The 14,305-nt window shown below is 46.6% G+C and overlaps 1 protein-coding gene across 3 annotated transcripts in view; it reads right to left on the reverse strand.

Annotated features, from left to right (window-relative positions):
* The window catches only part of mymx (myomixer), a 39,102-nt gene that overhangs the window by 19,457 nt on the left and 5,340 nt on the right, over positions 1-14,305 (reverse strand). For 2 of the 3 annotated variants that reach the window (XM_030379302.1, XM_030379300.1), the window contains exons 4-15: positions 12,542-12,689; positions 11,644-11,842; positions 10,975-11,058; positions 10,192-10,310; positions 9,822-9,936; positions 9,365-9,442; positions 8,697-8,812; positions 6,005-6,167; positions 2,362-2,507; positions 2,135-2,231; positions 940-1,089; positions 431-580 (exon numbers count right to left, since the gene is read on the reverse strand). In XM_030379302.1, the coding sequence (XP_030235162.1) occupies positions 431-580; positions 940-1,089; positions 2,135-2,231; positions 2,362-2,507; positions 6,005-6,167; positions 8,697-8,812; positions 9,365-9,442; positions 9,822-9,936; positions 10,192-10,310; positions 10,975-11,010 (1,170 nt within the window). In that variant the 5' untranslated portion in view covers positions 11,011-11,058; positions 11,644-11,842; positions 12,542-12,689. The remainder of the gene's footprint in view (positions 1-430; positions 581-939; positions 1,090-2,134; positions 2,232-2,361; positions 2,508-6,004; positions 6,168-8,696; positions 8,813-9,364; positions 9,443-9,821; positions 9,937-10,191; positions 10,311-10,974; positions 11,059-11,643; positions 11,843-12,541; positions 12,690-14,305) is intronic. The other variant, XM_030379301.1, reaches the window with a different exon arrangement.

Below are 14,305 nucleotides of genomic sequence, written 5' to 3' on the forward strand. Positions count from 1 at the left end.
GTGAGAAGTGGGAACTATTAAATCTTATTGTGATGTTTGAATTTTTTACGAGGATCACGATAAAGTGCGGGTACTTAACGACTGTTTGCTCAAGGGCATTCAGGACAATAAACCCAGACGCTGAAAATGTTTGCTTCATTTTGGCTCAAACATTTGTGTTGTTGTTGTGATAAAAAACACTAAAATGGCCGCCAGAAAAACAAATTACATTTGGAGCATGCGAGTCAAACGGCTCTTTTTTATGATTTGTTTGTATTTGCTGTTTTATGACTCGTTAATATGACGCATCTGTCCGCCTCTGTGGTGTTGGCTTGGGCCACACTCAGCCCTTCTGCCCAGCCTCTCTTGCCCGTTACCGTAGCTACATTAAAGTCCACCGCATTACATCATCATGGTGAACTCAGACTCTCACTCCGGACCCGACGCTCACCCGGAACCCCAGCTCCTCCGAGGCCTGCAGGAAGCCGGCGTTCCTCTGGTGCCTCCTCCTCAGCTCCTCCCACAGGAACTCCAATTGGCCGAGGAAGGTCTCAATCTTCTCGCTCCCGGGGTGCTGGGCCCGGATCAAGCCCCGCCCCTCCTGGGATGATGAGATGAGATGACATCAGATGAAATTCAATGAAATTAAACTAAATTCAAATTCAATAAATTAAATTAAATTAAATTAAAAATAATAACAATAATGTGTTGCATCTGTCAATGAAATGAGGTGACATCAGATGAAATCCAATGAAATGAAACAAAATTAAAATCGAACAAAATTTAATTTAATTTTATTAGAATGTATTAATTTTTTTAACTAAATTTAATTAAGTTAGAAATCCTGATGAGTGTAATATGTGTTGTACACGTCCAAAAACTGTCATTCCTAAAAAACTCAATAAAACACTTGGTCTTCAAAGAAAACCTGATGGTGAAAGTGTGAGGCTCAGTGCTTACCCTCTTGACCACCTCTATCCTGGTTCCATTGGACAGGATCTCTTTTTCCAGAGCTTCCTGACAGCGCCTGGCCGCCTCCAGCCCGTCCTGACCGACCACAGAGCACACCTGTGTGGCCAGGCCCACATTCTCCTTCAGCCACGACAGGGTCTGTGGGGGAGGAGGGAGGAGGAGGGAGTAGGAGGGAGTAGGAGATGACATAAGAGGAATAGGATTAGAGGAGGTGACAGATGACAAATGACAGGAGCATAGAGAGAGAGACAGAGATAGAGATAGAGAGAGAGAGAGAGAGAGAGAGAGAGAGAGAGGAGAGAGAGAGAGAGAGAGAGAGAGAGAGAGAAAGAACAAGAGAGGGAATGAGAGAACGAGAGAAAGTGTGTGTGAGAGAGAGAGAGAGAGAGAGAGAGAGAGAGAGAGAGAGAGACAGAGAGAGAGAGAGAGAGGAGAGAGAGAGAGAGAGAGAGAGAGAGTAAAAGAGGGAGAAGGGGCCATTTAGCTACTGAACCCTGCAGGAAACAGTTTGTCAGTGAACAAGAAGCAGACCCTATCTTCCCCCACCCTGTAGTTAGTGCTCTGGCAGATTCTGGGACAAATCCCTGGAAATTAGACAGTAAAAAGACTGCAGTCTTCCAGTCACCTCACTAATGGACCTGCACACACACACACACACACACACACACACACACACACACACACACACACACACACACACACACACACACACACACACACACACACACACACACACTCAGTCATACACTCGCTTTCAGAGCGCTTGAGTGAGAGACACTCTTATAAAGACCAGACACATGTATAATGAATAATTGCACTTCCAAGGCTATTTCTGAATCTGCGGCAACGGTTATTGAAAATTGTTGCGTAGGGTCTGTGGTCGGGGGCATAATTATGGTGCATGCTACCATGATTGCATGCAGATCTGTCACACAGCATTGGGTATTAGCAGTAGCCCAGTCCAAATTATCGCATTTAGGAGGGGCCACAAGACTATTTAAACAGAGAGAGAGAAAGAGAGAGAGAGAAAGAGATGGGGAGCTTCCAATTTTAGATTTCAATGTTTCGACCAGCTGCAATATCACCCGCTAATGTTATTTTTAATGTATTTTTTTATGGTTGCTTTTAGGGACACTAGAGGGAGCGCAGGCAGGTGTGTGCCGGCCCCCCGTAGAGCAGTCACCTTGTCGGCAGACACGGTGAACTTCTGGAGCTGGGCCTGAAGCTGCGGGTGGGCCCGGAGGGGGGGCGGGGCCTCCTGCTCCACCACTCGCGGTTTCCTGCGGTGAGGAAAGCACAAAAAAACCTCTCAACACATGTGACTCCAATTATGTGTTGCGTAATGAGAGGGTCTGGGAGGGCGAGAGAGGGGGGAAGGGCGGGGGGGGGGGGGCCGGAGAGACATGTCACCTTTCGCCTGCGGAGCGACGTCTGAGCATGACATCATCCTGCCAGGCGGGGGCGTCTCCCGGGGCAAAAGGGGCGTGGCTTGTGGGCCGTGGCTCGCCGCCGGGGCTGCTGGGAGTTCTCTTGCTGCTTTGGCTGTCGCTGGTGGTCTGATGAGGAATAGGATAACGTTTTAATAGTCTTTTACCCCCTATTGCCTATTTTAATGGATAGGGAACATAGTATAATTTATAAGGAAAAGGAACTTGGACAAAAATTATAATGCAGCAACATAACAATTAAATTAAAACAACAAAACCCTTTGTTTGAAGTATCTGGTTATTTTAACCAGATTCTTCAGTCAACACAAAGCGACATAATATATATATTTTTTTTTGATTGTTTTATAATTTGATAATTTACAATTAACCAAGTACTCCTTGACTGGACAAATGAACGCGTCACATTATGCAGGACGACCATCAAAATGAGAAGAGTTAGCGTGGCTAGCCTAGCAGTGTTCTGACATGAGCTGTTCTGGGCGGCCGGTGACTGGACATTAACAGCTGCCCAGAGCCGAGTTAAAACCCTTGTAAAACCTCACCTCATGCATTCCTGCTCCAATATGAGGACGCTCAGACTTCCATTATGCTTCAAAACAAACTTGAGATGTTTCTCCACTGTTGTAGACTATAATGAGTGAATTGTAATACTTTCTAAGAAACATCTTCAGTAAATATTACTTTTACTGTGCCTGTTTTTGATCAGCAGTTTTTATCTGCATTTTGTTTACGCTCATTTATGAATCCTTTCTTTGTTTATTACCACGCAAGCAATGCATTTTGGGATTTCATTAAAAAATAAACCTTGATTTTCCTTTGAAATAACGGATAATAAAACAATCCTAATACTGAACACACATACTCTGCATTTCTACGCCAGGCAGAAGAGTTGAGGCCAGGGTGCTGGAGAGATGCAATAAAATAGAGGGGTTCAGTAATCTTTATGAACATTGCTGACACTTTACAGAGCCGTCTTAATAACACGGAGACACATTAAGAGTGTATTTCTGTATTAAGATAGCAGGGGTTCAAACCGTCTGTCGTTTATCTGACAGCGCTGATAACCATCACTGACGTCTTCTGGAGATCTGCTTGACTAGATCTCCCCGATTCCCATCAGAAGCCGGCTTACATTTACATTTAGGACATTTGGCAGACGCTTTTCTCCAAAGTGACTTAGAATAAGTACATTTGTCATTTATCATTCTACCTTAGAAAAACACGACTAGGGAAACCAAACCGGGCCTCACAACACCCGAAAACGTATTTTTCTCTGTCTCAGACAAACGTATACTGTTTCCTCAACTCTTCCCTCCTGACTCACATCGTGTTTATTTAGATGTGCTCTGTTTCTTTCCATTCCTCATCCCTTTCTAGTGTTCTCCACAGCATTCTCTCCTCTCTCTCTCCGCCTCGCCGTGTCTCTCCGTACCGCGCTATGCGGTGATGTCAGCCGTCAACTATCACGAAGCCCGTCCGTGCCCATCTGGTGCGCAGTCGCTGCATCTGCACGCAATTAGCCACAGCAAGAGACGCGCGACGCGTTAACCCCCGGCAGCACGAGGACGGGGCCGTCGTCTGCTGACACCGGCTAAACCGCGACGCAACGGCTCGCAAGAGCAGACAGCATGTTTGTCTCGAACGCAGAAGAATGCGCACAGGCTGAAGAAACAGTAACCTAACGACAAAACAATGGACTGATGCAGTCATGTGGACGTGTTCGTCTCACACACACACACACACGCAAACACGCACATGCACATGCACACACACGCAAACACGCACGCACACACACGCACGCACACACACAAACGCATGCAAGCAGACAAACACACGCACATACACACACACATACGCACACACTAACCCACGCACACACATACTCTTGACTGTAAAGGGCTGCACAAATAGACTGGACACTACACAACTACACAATCGAGGACTGGCAGCGTTTACTGTAAGTGCATACTGTATGAGTAATTGTGTGTGTGTGGTGTGTGTGTGTGTGGGTGCGCACACGTGTCCATGCATACACTCTCCCTAAAAATGGATGCAATCCATATGCAAATGTGGCCACCTTAAGTCCAAGGCCATTGATGTTCGCTATAAGAGCTTACAGACCTGCAGTACAGCTGGCCCAGGCTGCTCCATGCTGCTCCAGACCGCTAGCCCGCGGGCTAGGGAGAAAGTGTTGCTGGATGGTGAGCCAGATTACTTTTACTGCTCCGTCGAGAGGCTGTCTTTGGCACCGTAGGGTTGCCTTTGGTATCCACTGTTGTGTCTTTCTAAATCCTCCATAAAACAATAATGAGTGGAGGTATGGTGGAAGGGGGGGTTTTGGGAGGGACGCTCTTGCATGGTAATGTTGTAGTGTTGAGGACTCGGGAGGGGGGGGGTTGTCATGCCAACAGGCTACAACAAGGTGAGGAGAAACACCTTGGGTCATATCAGGACAGATCCCAGGCAGGATCTGATGTGGCTTCTGTCACAGAGCGGGAAATACGGCAGGACTCGTAAAACATTGAGGTGGGCATGAAGTGCAAGCCTAGGAAAGCAAGAAGACGATGGAAAGAATGATTGGCCTCACTCTCTCTCTCTCTCTCTCTCTCTCTCTTCTCTCTCTCTCTCTCCTCGCTCCTCCTCTCTCTCATCTCTCTCTCTCTCTTCTCTCTCTCTCTCTCTCTCTCTCATCTCTCTCTCCTCTCTCATCTCTCTCTCTCTCTCTCGCTCATGCTCTCGCTCTCTCTCTCTCTCTCTCGCAGAGACCAGACTAAGCAGCAGGGACTTTACAAGAGGGGGGGGGGGGTCATGGAGAGAGTAGAGGAGTGGTGCATTATGGGATTCCACTGGGCTGAACACAACCACCGTACATCTACCTCAGGATTGTAAAGAGGGCAAACTGCAAACATAAAAGCCTAAATATAAACCTAATGTCTGGTTTTAAATGAGCCACAAGAATGATTTACTGAATAAGTACCGAAGCCGGGGCAAACAGTGTTTCCTTATATGTTTATGGTTAACCATGCGGAGGATAAATCCTGGTTAAACCCTTCTCTGAGGAGCAGGGCTCGGCGCTGAGGAACAGGCGAACTGTGAGGGGGTCAGGCTCACATGTAGGGTGTAGTGGTTAAGAGCCAAGATGTTATTCCTGCCATAAATCCAGAGGATATGAAAACAATTAAGACACTAGGCCTGGTTTTAGGGCCTGTTTGCACTGGCTCGCAATTCATCCATGGTTCGACAATCATAGCATAACATTTGTCATGGAAACGTATGTAATACCCCGACGCCAAGGTAAACTACACCTCTGGAAAGTCTTCCTCTGTTATGGATCACGTTATAATTAACGTATCAAGTGCTGAAGGAAATTCTATTCAATAGATAGAGAGAAGCAGTAACACTGTGCCAAGGCTAACAATGTAAGAAAGCACTGCGTGTTATTTACTGCTCTCAGCGGTCTGAAACAACAACACTATTTATACTACGTGTGTTCGTAACAACTAATAACCCAGAGGATAAAACGCACCATTTGACAGGAGAAAAGCTGCAAGCTGTGAGCCACTGAAGTCATCTTATTTTAGAGCTGCTTGCAAAGTGCTCTTACCCGCGCAGCTTTTGAGACGGATCCGCTCCTCCCTCCCCTCCTTTCCCATGATCCTTTTGGGCTCGGTTCCCATTACGCGATGCGGTTCTCGTCCCGGTGTCACGGGGTCATCATCTTCCCTGGTGAAAGTAGAAGCAGATGGGGGCGGGTCCGACCTGTCACTCCTGCATCACGAGAGAGAGAGGGAGAGAGGGAGGAAGAGGGAGAGAGAGATAGAGGGAGAAAGGGGGGAGAGAAAGAGAGAGAGAGGGAGAGAGGGAAAGAGCGGGAGAGAGAGAGGAGAGAGGGAGATATGGAGGGAGAGAGAGGAACAGAGGGAGAGAGGAGTAAAAAAGGAAGAAAGGGAAGAGGGAGAGAGAGTAAGAGATGGAGAGAGGGAGACAGAGGGAGAGTGGGAGAGAGGGAGACAGAGCCAAAGAGGGAGCATGACTTGAGCAATATCACCAGGGCTTTGACTCCAACAGCCCACTGTGCCCACCATCACAACCGCAACCTTGAAATCTCCATGATGGATTTAAACGATGAACTGTGACAGCGTTTGTGTACGAGAAGTTTAAATAGCCATGAGGTATTCTAGATAAGAGAGGGAGAGAAAGAGAGCGATGGAGAAAGATTGAGAGGGGTTTAGAGAGAGAGAGAAGAGAGAGAGAGAGAGAGAGAGTCAGAAAGAGAGAGAGAAAGAGAGAGAGAGAGAGAGAGATGGTGAAAGATTGAGAGGGGTTTAGAGAGAGAGAGAGAGAGAGAGAGAGAGAGAGAGAGAGAGATGGAGTAAGAGTGAGATGGGGTTAAAGAGAGAGTCAGAAAGAGCCATAGAGAAGAAGAGAGGGGGTTAGAGAGAGAGAGACAGAGTCAGCGAGAGAGAGAAGAATAGGAAGAGAGGGAGTTAAAGCGAGTGAGTCAGAAAGGGAGAGAGTCAGAAAGAGAGGGATGGATAAAGAGAGGAGGTTAGAGAGAGAGAGAAAAAGTGAAGAGGAAGAGAAGGGGCTAGAGAGAGAGAGAGAGTCAGAAAGAGAGAGATGGAGAGAGAGAGAGTAAGAGAGGGGGTTAGAGAGAGTGTCAGAAAGAGAGAGAAAAAGAAGAAGAGAGACCATGACGCAACATTTGGATCTAAAGATAGCCCACCGTGAGAGGTTCTCGTGAACGAGCAGAAATGTTTGGAGAGATGCAGGAGATGGATGTCGGCACCGGGCACTCGAGTTTTGACCGGCTCTATTTATTATTAGAGCAACGGAAAGATTGATATTTTTGCTCTGAATAATGAAACACAATGTTAACAGTCTCTGAAAGATATACTACACCGTTGAGTGTAAACATTTCACCATTAATCAGCGAGTAAATTTAAACAAGGACTATTATGTAAACACTCCTAAACACTCCCTGAGCAGAGCTATCAGTACCTTACATAGATGATGAAGATCGAATGTGAACGTGTGATTCTACATTAAACAATATTATGACAAATAACTAACCACGAAAGGCAACACATTCGAACACAAACAAACATACGCACACATGCACACAGAAACACACACACACACACACACACACACACACACACACACACACACACACACACACACACACAACACACACACACCACACACACACACACACACACAATACACACACACACACACACAACACAACGTGAAAATGTGTATAACCTCATTCTGTGGACCTCAGCTCTGTAAATTGCCAGTTTAAAAGTAAACATACAAGCTCACTGTATATTGTTTTATCCCGACGATTGCCATGAATTAATCTCTAAGGGTTAATTGTTTTGACATCTTCTTATTTGAGGTCCCGGTAAGAGTTCAGCTAAGAAGCGCGTCTGTTTGTGAGTCACACTTTGTGAACACGGCTAAGTGTAGCGCTAGCTGTCACGGATGCAGCTAACGTACACAAAACACGCACACAGAGATCTGGAGGCCTTCATGAGACCTCCAGGGCGATGGTTGGCCTTGGGAGTCAGGCCCGGCCCAGTGCTCCGCCACTCCACTGATTCATACCCAAACTAAACACCACGCACAGAGAGGAACAACAGATTCTAAACAAGGCTAATTGGGATTTGGGAACGGTCCGAACTCGATGCTGCCAACGCACGCAGAGGTAATGGGGCAGTAACAGCATAATAAAGTGTCCGAAACAGAACCTCTCTACATGAAGGGAAACTACAGGGTTTCCCATGGGTCTATTGCAATGGGTGGTGTGGGGTGAGTCTAGAAGAACAACCATGCCTTTCCCCCTGGGCGGCCCACAGCCTTACCTCAGGGTCCCCTACAGGTTGGCCCAGGAGTCATTCACCTCACTCTCCCAAACACCCCCTGAAATGAGCTATCAGTGCCTTATAACACAATGAAGATCTAATCTCAATGTGTGATTCTACCTTTTATGTAAAAGAATAAACAATACTATATCAATAATAACTCCCAGTGACTAATGATGGATTAAAGCCTTTGGCTTTAATCTTTTATTTATCATTATTACTTTTTTATCTACATTTTATTTGTAAAGAAAAAATCAACAATATTGTAATATATTGATGAACATCAACAACATATCGATTGTTTCATCAGTATGTCCCTTTGTGAAATAAATAAACTTCAAACTCTTCAAAGAAAAAAACGTCAATGGAAAAACGCCCAGAAACCCCACTCTAGACGTAACACTATAGGGTTTTCCATGGGCCTTACCTCAGGGCCCTCTGAAGGGCTGCCCAGGAGTCCTTCACCTCACTCTGCTTCTGGGAGAGCCCGGGCGCCAGGGCGGGGTGGAGGTTGGACAGCTGGGAGACGTTCACGTTCAGCATCTAACCAGGGATACACATGTGGGTCAGAGGCGGAGCACCTGCAGCACCACCAGGGGACACCGTGTTACGTAAAACACAGAGCCGGAGCTCATTTAGCAGACCTTTCATCCAAAGCGTCTTACAATAAGTACATTTGTCAGAAGAAAGTAGAAAAAATAAAAATTGTCGATATAACAACAATATATTCGCTGTCGGTAGAGTAAGGATGTTCCTAAAACCAAGTGGCCCAGCACTAACAACCGTTAGGTAAACCCATTACCTGTATTCAACAAAGATATCTAGGATAAGACGCTACACAATGGTAAGTACTACTTTTAAGTGCCAGGATGTACAACAGACAACAAGTGCATACATTGAGTCCCAGGACGTACAACATACAACAAGTGCATACATTGAGTCCCAGGACGTACAACATACAACAAGTGCGTGACATTGAGTCCCAGGACGTGCAACATACAATAAGTGCCTAAGGAGGGTGTTGAGGGGTGGGGTTAAGTGGGGAGGCGATAGAGTCTAGGTGAACTCTGCAGTGCGGATGAGGTCGTGACCCACCATGATCTGACTGGCGATGTCCCGGATCTCCCTGTCGCCGTGCGACTCGGTGTCCCCGCGCTCACGTGGACTTCTCCTCTGAAGACCAAAGCAATGAAAGAGTCAACATTCTCCTCCCAGAGGTTCATAGATGGTAAACGCCAGACTGCATTTATAGCAGCGCTTCGTCAAACCAGTGGCGGCCACTCAAAGTGCTTCACAATGTTGCCTCACATTCACCCGTTCAGACATAAATTCACACACCAACGGCGTTGTGTCAAACCACGCAAGGCAAACAGCCCGCTCATCGGGAGCAGTCAGGGTGAGGCGTCTTGCTCAGGGACACCTCGACACTCCAGGGATCGAACTAGCAACTTTCGGGTTAAACCAGCCAACCCGCTCTACCTCGTGAGCCACATGCCGCAACCACCTCCATGACGATTACTCCACTGGGTTTGACGGCGGAGGGTGACCTCACCACGTTGTGGATGGCCGACAGGATGCTGTCTGCCTGGTGGTAGAGCGAGGACGCCTCCAGAGCGAGCTGCAGGTCCTCGTGGTAGGTCTTCAGATGGGCCTGCACCTTCAGCCACCTGCCCACATGTTACCGTGACAACAAGGTGACACTTCCATTGATGTAAATTACGAAGAAGGTGGGGTAAATGAAATGAAAGAAAACGTGAGCTGATTGTATTTCAAAAGACAACCTGACGCGAGCAGAATAGATGTAGGGAGCTGTTAGATAGGTAGAGGGTAGAGAATGATTCTCGCGGCGTCTTTGCAAAACTACTACTACTAACACTACCACTACTACCCGATACCACTGCTAACCACTACTCCGAGCGTACATTTTGTTGACGTTCTTCCTGGTGCTGGAGACATGTCGGCCGTCCGTCTTCCCCTGCTTCTCCAGCCTGGAGGCCAGCTGGTTGATCTCCTCGTGGAGGGTTCTCTGGAGCAGCTCCTCCTGTCAGACAACACAGGGGGAACACCGGGAGCATCACACCATGACTTCGGTCACATGAAGGAACGCTGCATTCTGGGAGGAGGATAGGGCTGAACGATTTGGGGAATCTAAATTGCGATTATTTCGGCCAATATTGCGATTGCGATATAGAATGCGATTTTTCTTTTTAAAGTTCCTTATGTTCTGTATTATTCACCAAACAAGCAATAAATCATTCTATAGTATGACCGACACAACATTGGAAGCAGTCAACATATAAACTGCTATCATAAACGATGCAATTCCTGCATAATTGATGCAGGAATTGATATTATGACATCTTTATTTAACTATCGAATTGTATAAGAAAAATGTATACGAATCTCCATGAACAGTAACAAATCCTCCCTCCAAAAAATAAAAAAAAGTTTTTAGTTTTTTTAACGCAGCCTTTGTGATTAACAAAACGCGTTCTATAACACTGCGATGTCGGTTTGAATCTGATTAATGGTTCAGCCCTAAAGGAGAACACCAGGGCCTGCAAGACACCAGAGTACAGAAGAAGTGCCCGCGGAATTGGGAGGAGAGGGGAGGGTGAGTGCTGTGTTTACCCGAGGACGATTGGAAAATCCAAACAAATCAAAGATAATTCATTATTTCCAACGACAATCTGTCTCGGGCTCACCTGTTTCAGATCGAGGATCTTCCTCGTGAGCTGCATTTTGTCCACGTTTTCCGCCAGGATGTTGGACAGGCTCTGCTCTGCTTCCTGCTTCCACACAGAAATGCACACACCACACGCACGACGCACAAGCACACACACAAACGCATCGACATTCGTGCAGAATAATGGGAGATGAGAGAAAGGACTTTATAGAAAAAGAACCAGCTTTTTTTGCAGTTATCCTGCCCTTTTTAGTCGATGCTGCTGCAGTGATAAATAAAGCCTTTATGAACCTTGATTGAGAATATGAGCTTTCCTCGAGGGGTTGTTGGTTAATCGCTTGGGGGGGGGGGGGGGGGGTTGACTGAATAGCTTGGTGGAAAGATCTTACACAAACTTGCATTACTTCTCTACTCGCCCAGGGATTAACTGTCAGCCACTCTGAGCCAGCGGCATACGAGGCAGTGTAACTCCCTCACACTTATCATCAACATAATATAGATAGGCAGACAGGTGTGGAGATATAAGCACAAGCCCGTCTAGCGTATGATGGGGTGTGTGTTTTAAAGCTGAGGCATATGTTATTTTCCAGAGTTTCTGAGGAACGGCACTGAGGTTCAACGGTGAAGGTAAGAGCGATAAAGCGCAAATGAAAAAAATTAAGAGCGAGACACGTATCCCGTGATTCACCTTGTCTCTGATCCAGGCCTCGAGTCGCTCGACTTTCCTGTTGAAACTCCTGCAAGCTCCTCACGCCAACGCCACCCGGCGCCCTCGCCTGATCGGCCGCCGTCTGTCTCAGCGTCTGCCAGTGCTCTCTGAGCTGGCTCAGCTGTCTCCTCGCCAGCTCCGCCGAGGGGTTCAGCTTGCAGATCAACTGCTCGCCCGTCTGCACAATGCCAGAACGTCAGAGGAGGGTTACGGCGGCAGGTGGAGGCAAGTAGAGGTCAATATTTGTCTTTAAGAAGGTTGTCTCATATCTGGCTGTAGGTGAGTCTTGAAACTAAGGACTCTAGTGTTTAGCATTGCAATTGGTTGTACTAACTTTAACCCTGCCGTTAGTAAGAGGTCGTTGATGCTGCTTTCAGTCACAAGGTGACAACACTAGGCTGGATTGCATCATCATCATTATCATCATCTAAGGCTGCCTATTTAGCAAAGTCAAGAGGCTGAAAAATGAAGCTGTTGGACCGCCACTCATCGGATCGTCAGGGTCAGAAAAGATGCATCCACTTCAAAAAACGCTGCATCCACTCACAGCAACTGACACGCGGCGCGTATGAGTGGGTGTGAGTGGAAGGAGCGTTTTTGTGCGTTTTTCCAAAAAGGAGTCTGCATGTCAAGAGAGGGTTCATCATCCGAGATGTTCTAATGTACACAGAGCCGACAGTTCCACGTAGGAGACGATGAGAGAGGGCGACGGGCTTTGTGTTGGACCGGTGTGTGGGTGGAAAAACAGCCTTGAGCCATTGAGTGCAGTCGTGTGCGATGTGATCCAAAGGATAGTTCCAGGCGCTTTGTTTTAGAAGCTCAGACCACGACTGCTGAGGGATACTGTTGTCTGTTGTTGTGCTGCTTCCATGGTTACCTGGTTGAGCTGAGTCAGGCGTGTTCTCGAAGACCTTGAGGTCTCTGTGCAGCGTGGTGGAGGCCTCCTCGCTGCCCTGCAGGGGGCAGCACTGGCCAGCGGGGCCTCCCTGTAGCTCCTGCAGCCTCCTCTTGATCCATGCCTCGGCCTGTCGCACACAAACAACAACATCGTCCGTCATCGACCTCATCAACATCAACATCATATCATCAGCATCATCATCATCATCATCATCAGCATCATCATCAGCATCATCATCATCATCATCATCATCATCATCATCATTACAACCATCATCGACATCATCCTCATCGACTACAACAATGACATAGACAACATCAATCAACAACTGACTAAAGGCAGAATTACCATAGGAGACATTTTGTAACGAGTGTGATGTAACTTGGTTGTTTGTGCACTTTGGACCAAAACAATTCCAGTATAATCACAGATTGCTGGAATAGCAGAGAAACATAGCTTAGAACTAAGAAGCTGCAGAATTACAAATGTAACAGTTTGGTAATGGTGAATCTGGTATCCAGCAATCCGACTACGTTACAGCAGGGCTTCTGGTGGGAGACGGTACAGAGCCTGGGCAGGAAACCAAAAACTGAAAGGGGCGGAGCTATGCTGCATTTCATGTTTCGCTATGGAGATTTCTGCCGAACAGAAACTTAACTGCATGAGTTGATGGAGATTTCAGAAGTGCATTTTAAAAAGAGTTTATCTACAGTTGGCCAGTCTGCAGTCTGGTGTTGATTTGAAACCTTTACCGGTACACACCTTTTTAGTTTACTAATGCTGACCAACGTTGTGTTTGCCAATTCCGTGCTTACAGAGTACCGCCTGAAGCCACAAGATTGGTCCAAACAAACGTGACGCAAAATAAAGTGAAACTCCACGTCACACAGATGAGAGCTTGTCTGACATCAGTCTTTGGAGTATTAGTCCAAAAATATGATTATTCGATTATTAATCAAAATCTGATTTGTGAGACCAGGTTGTGGCTAACAGTCACCAGGTTTGAAGATGAAGTATTGGACTTTAAATGTACATATTTTAAAAACATTTTATATAAGTCTATAGAACAACCTGCAATGAAACACCAGTACATTCTGTCTGCGTGACGGTAGGGTTACTTTGGCCTCGCTTTTAAAAGGCAAATTATAAAGAAAACCTAAATATTAGTGTTCTGTCGAGTACTACCAACACTGTGACAGTAGGTAAACTCACAACATCACACCTGCCGTCAAGCGATCATTACATGGCCAAGACTTTCCCCTCTTACTCCAAACTACACACGTTTCAGAAACTCCTGGTTCCTCATCAAGAACCGCGCTTTGTTCTCACACGCCATGTTCTGCAGGAGGAGAAGGAGCAGGCGTTTCGCTTGGCGTGTACACACACAGTCCGTTGCATAAGCCCTTGTCATTTTGAGCTGCCTGTTCTGGCAGCATTAGTACAGAGAAAGTTGAACTCCCAGCCAGGTGGCAAGGCTCAGAAAACGACAGGAAAAAGACAGGAAGTTTCTTCCTACCAGCCTCGGGTACGAGGCGAACCCGTCCGAGTTGAAATCACCAAGTGGATTAATAAATAATTTAAATGTGACAATCGTGACAGCATTTCCGATATAATTCTAGGAAAACTATAACGCAAAACGTCATTATTCGGGCATTTTCTTGTCGAACAGTAACTGACGTTAAAGCCACTTTAAAACCGCGTCTCTCTCTCTCTCCCCCCCCCCCTCCTGCACAACACATGATT

This window comes from Gadus morhua, chromosome 15, assembly GCF_902167405.1.
Source record: "Gadus morhua chromosome 15, gadMor3.0, whole genome shotgun sequence".
Taxonomy (NCBI): domain Eukaryota; kingdom Metazoa; phylum Chordata; class Actinopteri; order Gadiformes; family Gadidae; genus Gadus; species Gadus morhua.